Genomic DNA, 15653 nt, shown 5'->3' on the forward strand with positions numbered 1-15653 from the left:
CGGAAGACTATTTTTCGGGTAATTTATTGAGTGTGTAGACGTGAAACAAGAAAAAAAAAAAGAAAATAGTAAGCAAATGAAATATCAATGCACCAATTTTATGTAAAAAAAAAAACAAAAAAAACGTTAGTTATTAGGGTTAACACCATTCTTCTTACAGGAACTGTTAAGTTTACAGATGACCTGCAGAAAACATATGCGCTACCGGCTTCTTGTTTTAGCATATAGAGGAAGTGCATTAGGAACTACATAAGGTTGTTTCTTGGGTGGAAAAAAGACTAGTTTTCTTCGGATGGTATGCAGATGAGGTTTATTACGAAACGTTTACGAATGAAAATGGCAGTGGATCTATCGTGCTTAAACAGTGCGATTACAGTTCCAACTTTTTTTACCCTCTGAAAAAAAAATATTTTGCATAATTTGATCAATAAACATGCGAAAACAAATTGGAGTGTGTGTATGGTTATACAGGCTAGAACTTAGTCTGCTTCAACGGGCGACTTGGATTCCAGCTGTAGATGATAAATTTAGCCAGTGCGGTACAACCACTGGCCTGGGGTCTTTAACGTGAACCACGCAGCAGTGATACAGGACGGTACTCCGATACGATGCTCATCCATATCGAAGCGGGCAGGGGCTGGGATTGTACTCAGCATCACTGGGTTTTGCAGCGCGAGCTTTCGCCCCACGCGCTCCGAGCTGGTGTGCGTTAAAGTCACTGAATCCTGGGAAAGTAGTGCCAAGCTCCTCGTAGGGTCGCCATTTTGGTCCATGAAATGAGCAATTTCTCCTCGACCCCTTCGTTTTAGTGGGCTGATCTAAATTAGCTGGTGACGGGTAGCTTTATGGAGACGTTTCTTGTATACCGAGATTTTGCTGTCCACAAAGCGGCGAAGCAAGCGTGCCACCACCACGTGGTCTGTCGGTGCTTGGAGGCACTGAAAAATACGTTTACTTTTTCAAAATATGCAAGAATAACAATATAAGTGTAACGTATCCGTGGAGGTGGGCATGATTGATAAGTTGATTGCATACACAGTGCCCAAGACGGTTAGATTGGCGAGGAACGCTTCCTGTACGATGATGCTCCATGGTCATATTGGCGCGACTGGTTTAGAACTGCCCTCTGGAAGCTTCGAATATTTGAGTTGAGGGGGATTGGTGGCCGAATGGGCTAACGCGTCTGAGCTTGGAGCGTGGAGCGTAAGCTTGCGCTGAGAACCACCTTGGCTTGATCCCCATCCCCCTCCCGTTTCGATCTGGATGAGTTTCGTACCGGCATGCGTTCGTGTAATCACTACTACGTGATGCACGCTAAAAACCCCAGGTTGGTGGTTGTACTGCACTGGCTAAATTTCTCGTTTACAGTTAAGAGACCGGTCACTCATTGAGGCGTACCAACATCAAGGCTGTATAAACATACAAAGCAAGACAATTAAAAGAAAAATTTGCAAGTTTGTTTTCAGATGTGAATGGACCGAGATGGCGATTTCCAGGTCAACGTAGAAGGATTAGCCAATCGCCTTGCGAGGTTTTGGTCGTCTGTATGTTTGTATCTGTCTGTGTCCAGCTAGCATGTAGGGAAGGAAATGGCGCTATTTTCCCAGGATCTAGTGACTTTAGTGTACGCTAGCCCACACGGCCAACGATCCCCCTAATAAACATGCCAGAAATTGTGGTAATCGTATATTAAAATAGGACATATGCAGGGTGTCTAATTTCAAATCGAACAAATTGGTAAAATAGAGAGTAAGTGTTAGTCGAGTTCTTCATTATGTATTTATCAGGCTTGGCGGACAGCAGATAAGGGAATAATCGTCACGGTAACTTTACCAATTAACTAAAATATGTTAATTCATCTCTTAGTTATTTCTTTTATGGGTCAAATTGCAATTGCATTATTGACGGCGATTGCTATTAGAGATTAAACCAATTAATAACTTTTCTATTTTTTATTATTTTTATTCCATTTACCCCCAGGGCTTTCGGTATTAAAGATGGGAGTGGTTACGAAAATAAATTATGATGAAGGAAAAGAAAGCAGTTAATAGAAGTAGAATAAATGGCGTCGATTTATACAATATTGGCTATGGCGTTCTTGAACAGTTGGAGGTCTTCTATCAAAGCTGTTGGTACGGGAAGGCGATTCCACTCGTCTGATGTGCGAGGGAGAAATGATTGAAAAAAAAAAATAAATAAAAGATTAGTCCTGCACGATGGGACACCGACCTTATCGACGTCATCTAATCGAGATAAGACGTCTTGAGAGAGTACTTTTTTTTAAAATATTAATCGGTCAAATTTTAAGTTTTGTCGCTCGATTTAAAAATATCGCCTTAAAAGTGCGTCGCAAGCCCTTCCCTCAATAATGGTTTGAAGGGTAACGGAGTCGTTTCAATCATGTCGTCACGATCTCGACAGAGCATCCTTGGTGGTTGCGCCGACTATACAAGTGACGACGTGACTGAAGGGACAGCGTCATTCTTCCAAGAGTCATTCTGAGAAGGGATAAACAGCGCTCTTTTTAAGTGCAATTTTTAAATTGAGTGAAGGAAACGCGACATTTTATGAAATACATCAAAAACCATGACCTGTCACAAATGTTCTGATTTGGTGTGACCTCTAATATAAAAGCTGCCCTATATAACTCCTAAAACTAATAATTAAAAAGTTAATGTTTTTTTTCATTATTGAGAATAAACATGGCATTCATTAACATATTTTTGTTAAGTAGGCGTGTTAAGTATGACGTTAAGTGACATATTTTAGTTCAGTCTAACAAAAGTTGATTAAGATATTTTAGTTATTTCTGAATGTTAAGCATGACGATTATCCCTGATCTAATCTCTGGCGAGCCTGATAAATATATGGTAAAACAGAACTTGTGTGACGCTCACACCTTTTTTTTTTTGTAAAACTATTTACGAATTAATATCACCCGCCCTGTATCAGTTCTTATAGCATTATCTCCGGCCTTGTATGTATATTGAACCCATTCATATAATTGTTTTGGCAAGGCTTAGTTCGGACACTTCGAAAATCAGTCTAGTCAAGAGACACACAAAGTCGGACAACTGGGTTGTAGTTGGTAGATTACAGAATTAAAGAAAAAAAATATATGGTGAGTATTTTATGTTTTTGTTTATCTTTGAACGTGCCTTTTGCTTGAACCCCTCTGAGCAACCAGAATATGGTTGTTGAGAGGTCCTTGACCTGGTTGGAAATTTTTGTTTTGAGAGCCGATAAGAATTCAAGGTTCTATATGTAGGCCAATGACGTAGAACAGCAGAGCATTGAGCTCGCCCTATCTCTGTTCGATCTCCTAACATTGGCGTGTGGCCGTGACGTATTTTTTGCAACGACTCGCGTGACCCTCTGGACTAGGCGTTTGTTTGGGCAAACCTTCCGTGCGGGATATATATATACATATACAAAAAGGTAGAAATGATGTGCACACATTACCGAAGACGCACGTCTAGAGTTCAGAAGCGCCTGGCGACAGTGAAAGTGTGTTGTGAAGCTTTTATTGTTGTTATGATACGAGCGATCGATGAGCTCCAGTTTCGATTGGCAGAATTGGGACGGTGCTGTTTCCAGGTCTGCCTGACACGAACGTAGACCTACTGGGATCTTTTGTATCGATTGTTCGTGCGCGCTGTCCAGCTGACCTTTGAAGAAGGTTCGACGTTCTAAAAAAGAAAATAGGGGATGCGAACGTTTCTGACGGGTACAGGGTCTCGCCGAAAGGAAAATTAGTCCGTTATTTTTATGCATTAGCATTAATGCCCTAATACATGCGCTTACCTTGAACCTGTTTGGACAAACCAAAGTTCGCGACGTCGCCACGGGATGGCGCCACAGCCCCACTAGCTGTAGAAATTTACTAGGAAACAGTTTCTGCAAGCGCCGACGGATGGCGGACGGGGTACGGGTGCTCTGCGCGCTTTGGACGCCCTCGGGAGCTTCTGCCGCCGGCTTTGCAGACCTGCGGACGCGCACGGCCTGCGGTGCCGTTCTTAGATATGCCATGCCTGCAACGCCGTTCTTAAATCGTAGTCTTCTTACCATGTCAGCGGGCCGTAAGTGCAGGGTGTCGTCGCCCCTGCATGCACAACATCGGCGGCGCCATAAGGCCCAAGAGGACCGACGACGCCGTTTGCACAGAACCGCCGACTCTCCGCCGCAGTGTCAAACAAACGCTCCTGGGGAATAAATACGCACAAAGAAGAGACTCTGTCCTAATACGAGTATCGCGTGCACGTGCTTCATGCACACGCTAATTGTCCTGAGCTGCTTGCACCAGGGAGGAGGGGGCTTTCGGGAATGTTCACCCCGCGGAGAAGTGGGGAGAGGCTGCATTCACCGTGCTTTGTTATATATAACCACTGCGCGAAATGCTCACGCGTTTCTTCGGGAATCAGGGTAGCGGCACCAGTAACTTCGGCAATTTTTTTCACTAAAAAAAAAAGCACAATTACTACGTATTGTCAAATGCTCAGTCTCCTCCAAAACATAGCCCCAGTGGTCTGGACCAGCTACCAAAGTTTCAGACCTTCCCATTGTCTGAGCCATGAGCTATAAACGATTTTAGTAAATTTTCAACAGGAAAATCCTGGCCGACAAAGACCATGAGTACATGAAAATAAATGTTGTCAGGCACCGGAAACGGGCCACGTTTTCCCGTTGCATATTCAAGAAAATGTATTGTCTTAAAATGTTTTGATTTAAAACTTTGGCAACGAATTCGGACCTCTGGTGGCATATTTGGGTGAAGAGTGAGCGTTCGGAATTGCGTATTCTATAATTGTGTGTAAAAAATCGAATAAATAAACACTGCAATTTTGCGGGTGACAATGGTACTTCGTTTTCAAAGCCGCGATTAGTTTGTTTTTTTTCGCACTCTGGCGAGTTCATGTTACAAGAGAAGACATGACTCGTGTTATGAAGTACTGATAAGTTAAAAAAAAAAATATTTTACATTGGTGCGTGTCTTGGGGAGGAGTTTTTGAATTCCTCTTATCTCATTTTTTTTTTCTCAGAACTCAAAATATATGCATTTAGAAGACCAGTGTTACTAAAAAAAAAAAACAGGTTAATTGAAAATAGCTGTCTTCGTCATTGCAGCTCTTACGAATAAACATTTATTTATATATGTAAGATAGTTATAACGCAGAAGACGATCATGGAGAGAGGACAGAACGTATCGCAGCGTTGTGGAGTGTTCTTTGTGTCCATGTTTGTCTCTTGCACTGCATGTTTTATAAAAAAATGTTACAAACTCGCCCAAGTTCGTCTCTAAACAAGCAAAATCTAGCGGAACCGACTTAGTGTAGAATTTAGCGACTTATATTTGAACTCAACAAAGTGTGTTGCATTAAAATGACATGTTTTACAGCTGTGTATGCCTCCTAAATTAACTTATAACATAGATGATGGAGATAATCACTTCAATTAAGAAAATAATGTCAGCTTTACTCATATGAAAGAGCCGCCTCCCCTACATGTGTTAAGATATTTTAACATCTAAACAGAACGATGATAATTGTGGCCGCACTTTAACAAATCCAGGTCATCTATTTTCCCCTTCAAGGGCCCCTCAAAAGAAAACAAAAATGAACAGTTTGGTTGGGGCACTCGTGTTGAGAAATTAATTTTACCCGAAAAGATTAATACATTTAGAGCAATATTGACGGCGCAAGATTTAATTTGAGTTCTGCGCGCAAAGTCCATGACGTCACGGAATGGTAACGCACTCCTTCCACCTCAACGACATGGTCATACTCTCTCTCCACCTCAAAGTGATGGCTCAGCCGACACACTTCTCCTCCACGCGCCCAAAACGAGTAGAGGAAAGGAGTGGAAAGGAGGTGACTACCGACTAAATCGTGTGGCGCGCCGTCAATATTGCTCTAAAATAATTATTTTTCTCGCGTAGAATTAATTTTGTTTTTTACCACGCGTGTCCCAACCAGACAGTATGAAAACACCACTGTTTTTCTCAGGGGCCTTTTAAGCACTTCCTAGAGTAAATCCCTGCAATCTGCGAATGGAGGTGAAACTACTTTCTGCGCACGCAGAGCCAATCCACTGCCGTGATAGTGTCACGTGGTCTTTGGAGGCGAAAAAAGCGTGGTGGTACTGAATAGAGATTTGATTGACTGGAATGACTCGTCGCTTACGCTGCGGTCGATCCTGGGGTGGGACGAAGGATAGAGTGTGCAATTGAGTCTATGTATTTAAGCCGTTGGTTGTCTTGTAATACAGTGAAATGCGGAGGGCGTTCCCTTTTTGCCGTATTATGAGGTGATGTTGATAGATGTTTCCAAGTAATATATTCGGAAATAGGCCGCCAATAATATTTGCCTAATAGACGATAGTCAATTCTGCGTGTATCATGCATCAAGTCACACAAAGACAGGTGTAAACGTCACAGATTTGATAGAATTAATATGTACCCAATGGGAAAAGAAACGAAGGCTGTCTTGTTTTATTATAAAGCTTGTTTGAGTTACGTTTTCCAGGGAGTGCTTTTCTGAAGAATGATATCACCGTTACGAAGCTCTCTGGAATTGTAAGAAGGAATTTTATGCACTTGATAAATCGAGGAATTTTCCCTTGGCCAAATAGTGTGTTAATTATATAGCAAAGAAGATTTACGTTTCCCGAGCACTGAAGTCTTCGCATTCTAAAAAGTTTCATCTCTTCTATACACAAAACGGCAGAGTGAGAGGCCAATGGTTATATTGCAAAACTGCGCGTTACGAATACTTTACGCTATCCTCCGTGCTCGGTGGACAGTTTCGCGTTCTACTAAACACTTCCATTCAACTGCGAGCTTCACCTATTCATAATACTTCGCGTTATACTAACTCACCTAATGTAAAAGCAGTCGATATTGTGTCATTTGGTAAACTCGACGATAACAATGCTTTAAAGATTATAAATAAAATAACTGGCATTCATTTGTTCGGATAGGAGAAATATATTCGAAATATTTTTTTATAGATCCTTAAATTTACTTTTTAATGTAGGTATTTTTTTCTTTTGCCCACTACGTGAGGCTTCGAGTAACGCCGGAATAGCCTTGTTTTTTAATGAAGCTACGTTTGTCTTTTTCATTTAGGAATCGTTTACTTTGCTCTTTCGAGTTTGACGCGTTAAAGTCAGTGACAGCTTCAAGCGCCGGGCATGGCTTATTATGCTAATGCTTCTCACATTCTTCGTAGTCCTCTGGCCTTCTTACTGGCTCCAGCCTGAATCTCACTGGATGCGGAGCGGTAATTAGATTATCACTATGATCCCGCCCACGCCCTGCGTTTCTTAGGCAATCATTGACAGTAACAAACAACAGGCTTTAATGAGTTCATCAAGCTGAAAATTATTACAGTGCAATCTCGTTAACTGAACCCGATGGGGACCAAACATTTGCTTGAATAATGCAAAGTTCGAAGTACTGGGAGTTTTCTTCCTAGAAATACATAGGACAGGGCCTGCATATCAGTTTGAATGATCCGGGAGTTTAAAATAAGGAAGAACGAATTAACGAGATTTATTTGTATGTATAATGCAGGTTTCTTACAACAAACCTTTCTTGTAAATTATGAACAATGTTTTGAATGGAGTTAAGGATATCTATAGTTCTTGCTTTTTCCTTTCTTATTACTTTTTTGAGTTATGTTGGTAATATGCCATAGCACTATTTCTTAAGTATGTGTAGTGAGACAAATCAGTGAGACAATTGAAATATTAAACTTTTTTTTAGCAGGTTTAAAAATAAGACTTCATTTAAAAGCTCTCTGTGCATTCTTAAAAAGAACTAAATCAGCGCACTATAAAACAAAATTATGAAAGGCGGAGTATTATACGGCGTTAAGAACAGATACACTCAAATTGGGCGCCTTTTAATGTGTCGGTTTCCTATCAAAACGCATCGCCGGCCTAGCGGTACTCTTCCTTCGTTGCCAAAGCGCGCAGATAAAGTTCGCCGCTACACATTCTTCACTTGACGGAGGTGAGCCCAAGAAACAAGGTGCACTTCTGTATTGTCATTCGAAGAGTACAGCATTTCATTTTGCCGGCTTGTGCCATACTTTCTTATCTCCGACAAAGAAGACTAGACGGTTTAGATGCGTGCTTCGCCTGCGAGTAGAAGGACCGCTGGCGTAAAAAAAATGCACTGCGATACGAAACCAAACCTAGCATCGCGTCCATATTTAGTTTTCTTTTTTTTTTGAACGCCGCAAATTGTTGCGCACATGTTCCTTATATATTCCGTAAGTTGCACTAAATCGGTGGTTGTCTATGGTGCCCAGAAATTTTCAATGCAAACTATATCTTCAGATTTTAACTAAAATATTGATTACTCAGATGTGATTGGGAATGTAATTAAACCAAACGTTATTAATTTCTTTGAATAGGCTTATTGGCAAAATCCAAGAGACATCAATCTTCTTCTGATCGATGCATATCATTTTGCAGGAGCGACTCGTCCCGATGTTGACATAAGCCACCAGTCAATCATTCTATCAGTCAAATAATCAACCAATCAATCAATCAATAAATCAGTCGTTATTCAGCCTACGTAGAGGGATTCTTAAGAATAGCTGGAGCTGCTCGCTTCAGGGAGACCATATAACGTGTTTTATGTCAGCTGCACGCCAGGATATTGCAACGCCTTGTCATCGTCCCACCCCACTTGGGACTAAAGTTCCCGTCACAATATTGTGAATATATAAATATAAGTAGCGCAACTAAAAGTCATGCAGCCTGTAGTCACTCCTTCAACTGGACACGCCACCGTGAAGTCACCTTGACGGCGCAGTAAAATAATCGTAAAACACACACACACACAACAATATTGGTCGTCGACAGCTGTTTCTGGTCATTTGCTTTACCACAGCGGCCCTTGCTTCACGGAACTGCATCGTATGCTTCCTACCTTCAATATATACTCTCCGTTCACTTCGCGACATTGTAAGCGCGAACGCGTCATAGTTATTTTTTGGAATATATTTTGGAATTGGATATTTTATAGACGTCATCAAAGTTTTCCGCCTAGTTTAGCTGTGGGAGTAGTTTCAGCAATATTATATTTTAATAAGCGCTTTTCGACTCTAAGAGAAGAACAGCAGAAAACACGACGATCTTTTTTTGGAGCTAGTATTGTTACGCAGTTAAGTCATATCCGCAGCGTAATTTCGAAACTGTTTGTGTACTTTGAAACGTGTTGTAGACTACCTACGCTTGATATCTCCGGGAAAGAATTTCCTACTCTACCTTGTCTGTTGGGATTCAAGTCACGATGGACGGATCGAAGCATGCTGGTCTTTCGCTATTTATTTTATTTTCTTCTTTCTCTCCTTCTATTTTTCTTTTCTTCTTTCTTTTCTTTCGGGATATCGATCCGCGCGTCGATATTGCATTGAACAAGCTGGACACTGCGCCAGAGGAGTGTACGGTTTCGACATCGACGCGTCTGGATACGAGTAGACTTGACAGCTCTTGACGTATAACACACACGTCAGCTCTCGACGAGCTTGCAGATGAAATGCGATGTCAAAAAGGTATATTTTCTTCTAACACCTACTTTATAAACATAACCTGTATAGCATTGCCACGGGCTATAAGCTCGCTTAAGAAGGTACCTGCTCAACATGTTTCTTCACCATAAAACAATCTGTGTCCACATGGCTACATTTGTAAACCCACCAAAAGCACCATACATAAATTCCCGCTACGTAAGCAGGCAAGTACAAATTGAGACACAGCATAAACAGCGATATATAGTTTTCGAAGTTACAAATCTTTTAATAAAGTGGTTGGTAATTCCTGACGGATAAATAACTGCTCACCCGTGATTTGCCAAAGACTCCAGCATCGCCTATTTTCAATGTCTCGCGTTGCAAATATATATAAAAAATGTGTGCACCTCGACTACGAGTACACATTGATTTTGAGTACAACAAAAAGCAAATAAAAGAGCTACAAGTGGAGTCACTATATGGTAAAAACCGGCATCCAAATATATAAAGTCACTTTTTCAAAATGACGTGCTCAGTCTCAAATCTCAAAACGACTGTATGTTCCTCTTCCTGCAGAATGTGAAGGTAGCCCTATCGCTACAAATAAAAGAAAGAACCCAGCGAATCACAAAGCTCAGAATACGATGAGATCTGAACAGTGCGATATGCGCCGAGAAAATGATCAAAGGAATCGTCTTGTTCATTCTGCCCGCGTGCATCACTGTTCTTTGGTTAAACCAAATTTTGAGGTTCGTAATTCGCTGTGATCCTCTATTGTTTGCTGTGATTGGGTACCTACGGGCGCTGCGGAAAGGTGAACTAACATACATATTTTGGAGTGTAGCTTATATACTAATGAAACGATCTTTTAGACTTCCATTTCTCTGACTACATTATCTTCAATGAATGTATCTAGGGCACCAATCGGAACTCGTATAGAGGTTTCCTGTAACCGGAAATCGCCAGTGGACGACAACAGAAACAATGTGTGTTCTCCTCGCAGAATCTGGCACAACAAAAATATTTAGTGCCGTGTTTTTTTTTTCTTTTTTTTTTTCTGCCTGTGTCTGGGGGGGGGGGGGGGGGGGGGGGGAGGGAGGGTTTGGGGTTTCTTTTGCCGCGAATTCGTTGCTTTTCGGTATGATGCTTTTTTGTGCTCGTTTAAAATACTCGGGATTATCGGGGTGTTTGTTGCATACAATAAACACATGGGATTTCTCAGCCTCGAGTGAACGAAGGCGTGCCCCAATGAACCCTTTTCAAAATTCCGCGTCATCGCCTGTCCGCCATTGCTGTGATAACATACTCTGAGCATGTATTGAAAACGAGCCTGACGTCAGCGTTCCTTGAGGACTCGGATCTAACCACGCGCTTCGTGCACAATCAACGGCGACAGCCAAGGTTGCTCGATAAATGTTTGAAAAGGGTCTATTACTTAAAGAAGTTCAGCGCAAGGTTAAGCACTATACAAATATTTGCATTACGTGAAGCTTGGTTTTTACCTATTGAAGGACAGCTCCGATTCGGAGTTTTTTCGTTTTTCTTCGGTTTCAATAAAACCCGTTCGGGGAGCTAATTTTCGGGATTTATGGGTATCTACAGAAAACACTGAGCCCCACAGTTATGTGGCACCCTATCGTCTGTCAAACTTCTCTACTGAGGAGCTCGATTCTGCCCGAGCCGAAACGATATCAAATACTGAGTTGAGATTAAAGACCACCGATGGAAATTAATCTAACTGAGAACTATGTTTCATGTATTCAAACGAAACATTAGAGCATGTGCTTCTAATAGTACACATAATAAAAGTGTACTGGTGCGGTGGGCGGGGGGGGGGGGGGTGGAAGGCATGCAGGAACCTAAATGTATTGTTATTGAAGAAATGTATGTGGTCTAGGGCAAGGACAGGGTTTAGAAAAGCAATTTTCCCGTTCGTTTATTTGCTACAAATGAACTGTATACTTTTAAAGCTTTTGTTTTAAAGAGCAGACGATGTGGCGCCTGGTTGGTTCAGTATCTGGTTTTTGAAATATTAATCTAATTTTTTTGTTGATATTTAAGAAAAAAATAATTAAATACAAAAACAGTCTGAATTTTGAGAAGCTTTTATTCTAAGACAGCCAAGAAGGTAACTTTGCATAGCATTGGGCCTTGAAATATTCTATTTTGTATCAAATATTGACACATATTAGTGAGATTGAATGAGCTATATGAGCTAAAATGGACCGCCACGCTTATTTGAAGCACATCCCCGTGTTTCAAAATGCTTCTGTCAGACCAGAGACAAAATCCTGTTTAGGTCCCATTATTTGTACTTCTTCACTGATCAAATATAAGGAAGGTTGTGGGGACCAGCAGCGCAGAAAAAATCCGATCGAGTCTTAGACCACAGAACGTCGAAGGAATTTAGATTATTTTAGCATCTCACTCAATCGGTTAATTTATTTATATCATTCAAACTTGAGCTCAGTAATCTTAAAATCGAGGCTTTGATATTTATTGGGTCAGTTGTATGCTATACACTCTAAGAAATCTCAGCGTCTACTTTGCCGCAGTGAAGTTGGGACAGGCAATTGCTACAGTCTACGGGGGGCTCGCTGAATGATGAGCCTGAGCAAATGCTTAAACTTGAAATTTATGTGGGGAATTGCTAGGCAATTGTGCAACGTAGGTGAAACGTTCCAGCATCACAAACGCTCAGCGCTACTTTGAGTTTCCAGGCTCCAGAAGTCTACGTTCACGGCACTCTTTATCAGACAGTTTAATGCGTACCATGTGTACACGTGATAGTTGTTCCTAAAATGAAGCTATACTTCCGCTAATCGGGCTGATAAACCGGGCAATCTTCTAGAGCCTTCCATACTTGCGAGCTCCTCTCCCGCAGTGCGCAGAGGTCGTCGAGCTCCTCCTCGCCTATCTCATTCCTTCTCGCCTACCCTTCTAACAACATGACTTCCCTGTTTACCAATCATCGCCGAGCACCTCACCCCTACACTCCCATTCGTCAACCAATCAAAGTCGACCCTCGGGGCCACGATTTTATCCAGGCTCCACTTTTGGCCTTCACAAAAGGTCGAACTTCTAGCCAATTCACATTTCGCGTTTAAAAGAAACAGTCTACGGCTGCGGCACTCAGCAATACGTTGCATCATGCTCAGTGCCACAGCGCAGACTACACTTATGGGCGAAAACATATTTCCGGCTCTGTCATTCGACCAGTTTCCTCCGGAGATTGCAGTGATGGATCCTCTCAAGTGTTTTGCGGGAAACATGATAACCACACTTGTTAGAGTGATGAGGCTGGCGTAGTTGCACACCCTTCAATAACAAGATGAAAAAAAAAGGTTTTTGTGTAACGTAGCGTGTCCCGCCCTTGTTTTTCCTCAGGCGACGGTCCGGGGTCCGGCGACGGTGCGGCCAAGCCGGACAAGCGCTGCTGCAACGAGAACAGTCGCAAGGTGTCCGTGGGGTTCCTGATGACGCTGCTCATCGCCGCCTCCTGGGTGGGCGCCGCCCACATGCTCAAGGCCACCTTCGCCACCAGTAACAGCCCCGCCAACCAGCGGCTCACCCGGGAAGGACGCCTCAACATCACCGAGGTGCCAGAGCGGGCTCTATCATGCAATGACGGATTTGTCTGCCAGCAAAGACTGGTTCCTACATTTGCGTTTGACTGTGCCCGTCTGCTTTAAAACCACTTCCGACTTCTTATGATGAAATGACATGCTAGTTTCATGTGTATCTTTACCGTGCTTAAGTTGTGATTCTTGTATATTTTCAAATTTTGATCTATAATTCTCTCACCATAAATGATATATATTTATATATATATATATATATATATACTAGAAGAGACTATTTCTCATAGACAGGGCAAAAGATTAATTTAAAAAAGTATTGGCAAATGTTCAGCCTACAGGGTGAGGCCGTAAGGGCCAACACATTTGACACGACTGACAAAATTTGAATTCCAAACGTAGATACCTGAACTTGGAAACGCGAACGTAGTTTCGGAAACAATTTTATGTTTATGTTTTAAAGCGCGACTCAAAGTAGTGAAATAGTAAAGAAAAAGCAAAATCGGAGGGCCTGTACTTCCAAAGTCCTATAGCAGCCTGTTTATCGTCTGCACACAGGTTCATAAGCTCGCTCCCAGTGGCTTGCTCAGCGCGAAAACAAAACGCTCAGAATTAACAATAGAGGCTGCCAATGAGCAAAATAATTGGGATAATCAATATTTTTGACAAAATGTATTCTCAATTACCACCTGGGAGCAACTCATCAACCAGTGTCAGACGACGAACACCCAGTATATGGCATTGGAAATGAACCGCCGTTGTCTTTATTTTATTTTAATACTTTACACCTCCGAGCTGAGCTCTAAAATATAGTCATAGAACTTTTTGGGGAAACTGCGTTCGCGTGCCCAATTTCAGTTATGCGTGTTTGGAATTCAAATATTTCAAGGCGTGCCAAATGTCTTATTCCTTAAGGCCTCACCCTGTAGTCTGGGGAGAGAAACGTCTAAGTTATTATTGAAAAAAATGATCAGAGAGACGTGAACTTTGATGCGGTTTTTTAAGGGTGCAACATTTAAGCGGCACACTTGCCGGGAAGGTGTGGACTTATTTCTGATTTCTTTTTTGTTAATCTTCGTTCACTGTGACACTGGTGTGGGTACAAAGCGAATCACGGTTGCTTGCAAGCGTGCGTATACTATTATAGCTAACTTTACTGAAACATCACAGCTTTGTAGCAAAACGGCATCATAGACAGCTTAAGGGATACCATATTGGATGTAAATTTTGTATCTACTGACTCGAGCTCTTGACCTGTCCTCCCCAGGTGACATTCGACGCACCCTTCTTTACGACGTGGGTGTGTGCCAGCTTCAACACCTTCTTCTTCCCCATCTTCCTGATGGGACGCCTTTGCTCTAGAACTGAAAAGACGACAGCCAAGAATGTTCTAATGTACGTTCGTCTTTGATTCAATAATCGCGCCAAGTAGTGGTGCGCTCATTTCCAAGAATTGTGTTGTTGCATAAAATTGCGACTTTGAACATAAGGAAACGAATGTCGTTTATACTAAATTATAATTAATTTAACTGATGGATTTTATGGCCAGTTTGATTGTAGCCGAGAATGCGATGTTAGCCTCTGTACTGGCCGGTCGTCAGCAGTCGTCTCAGGCGTTGTCTGTTTGTCGTGTTCTCCTTTCCTGTCGCCCCCTCGTACCGCATTCCTCCGCTCAGAGTTCGAAAAATTACGTCCGGGCCGAGAGGAACGCGGTCACCGCTATGAGTGTCGACCGCACCGCTAGAACCACATACGAGTGTTGTTTAATGCATAGTTTAATAGAAAAATTCCTTTTATCGAACTTATTTTATTGTTCCAGAAATATTTTCACGGTACAATCAGAATCAATCGGACTCTGAGATACGTTTTTTTTCTGCCAAAATTAAACCGGCAAATAACAATGCAAAAATATTAAAACATGGAATCCCTTTTGACGCACGTACATTGTTTTAAAATATATCCGTTCGTTCGTGCATTTCTCAGCTAAATTTAGCGGTGAAACTGAGGCACATGAAGTCGTGTTTCTTAACGACTCGACACCAATGTCACGTCGAGTGATGTTAGGTTACGTGACCACGTTACGTGACGTTATGGTGTTACGTAACACCACGATTAGACAGTGACGTCACGTCAGGCGACCACATGACGTGACGTTGATTTTTTAGATACATTTTGAGGAAAAATGTAGCCAGGTGATGCTATGATGTTACGCGACTTAGTATCGAATACGAATATTTAAACAAGAGCAGTCCGAGTTTGAATTTGTTCGAACTTGAATTTACATTTATTGTGAATTAAGCTTTGACATCCTGATTAATTCTAGGCTGAAATCGAAAACAAAACGCCACGATAATGCAAGTAGGGTAAAGCATAGTAACCAGACGTAAATGAAGCAATGACTACCTTTTTTATATTTAAATATAGCTTGGTGTTGTATTTTTCTTCATGTACTGACAAATTAAAGACAAATGTGCAATCAAAACCAAGGAAGCCTAACTTACAGTGGTTAGCAAAATTTCCAAGCCCATTGTCTCAACCAAGGAGCTTTGACAGA

The 15653-nt window shown here is 41.8% G+C and overlaps 1 protein-coding gene across 1 annotated transcript in view; it reads left to right on the plus strand.

Moving 5' to 3' along the window:
- Positions 1 to 12949: 12949 nt before the first annotated feature.
- Positions 12950 to 15653, plus strand: part of LOC8027814 (putative thiamine transporter SLC35F3) — a 33062-nt gene continuing 30358 nt past the window's right edge. Inside the window, exons 1-2 of the mRNA XM_029971931.4 lie at positions 12950 to 13120; positions 14367 to 14494. Coding sequence (XP_029827791.2) covers positions 12998 to 13120; positions 14367 to 14494 — 251 coding nt within the window. The 5' untranslated portion in view covers positions 12950 to 12997. The remainder of the gene's footprint in view (positions 13121 to 14366; positions 14495 to 15653) is intronic.

Source organism: Ixodes scapularis, unplaced genomic scaffold (genome assembly GCF_016920785.2).
Source record: "Ixodes scapularis isolate PalLabHiFi unplaced genomic scaffold, ASM1692078v2 PGA_scaffold7__128_contigs__length_106722199, whole genome shotgun sequence".
NCBI classification, from domain to species: domain Eukaryota; kingdom Metazoa; phylum Arthropoda; class Arachnida; order Ixodida; family Ixodidae; genus Ixodes; species Ixodes scapularis.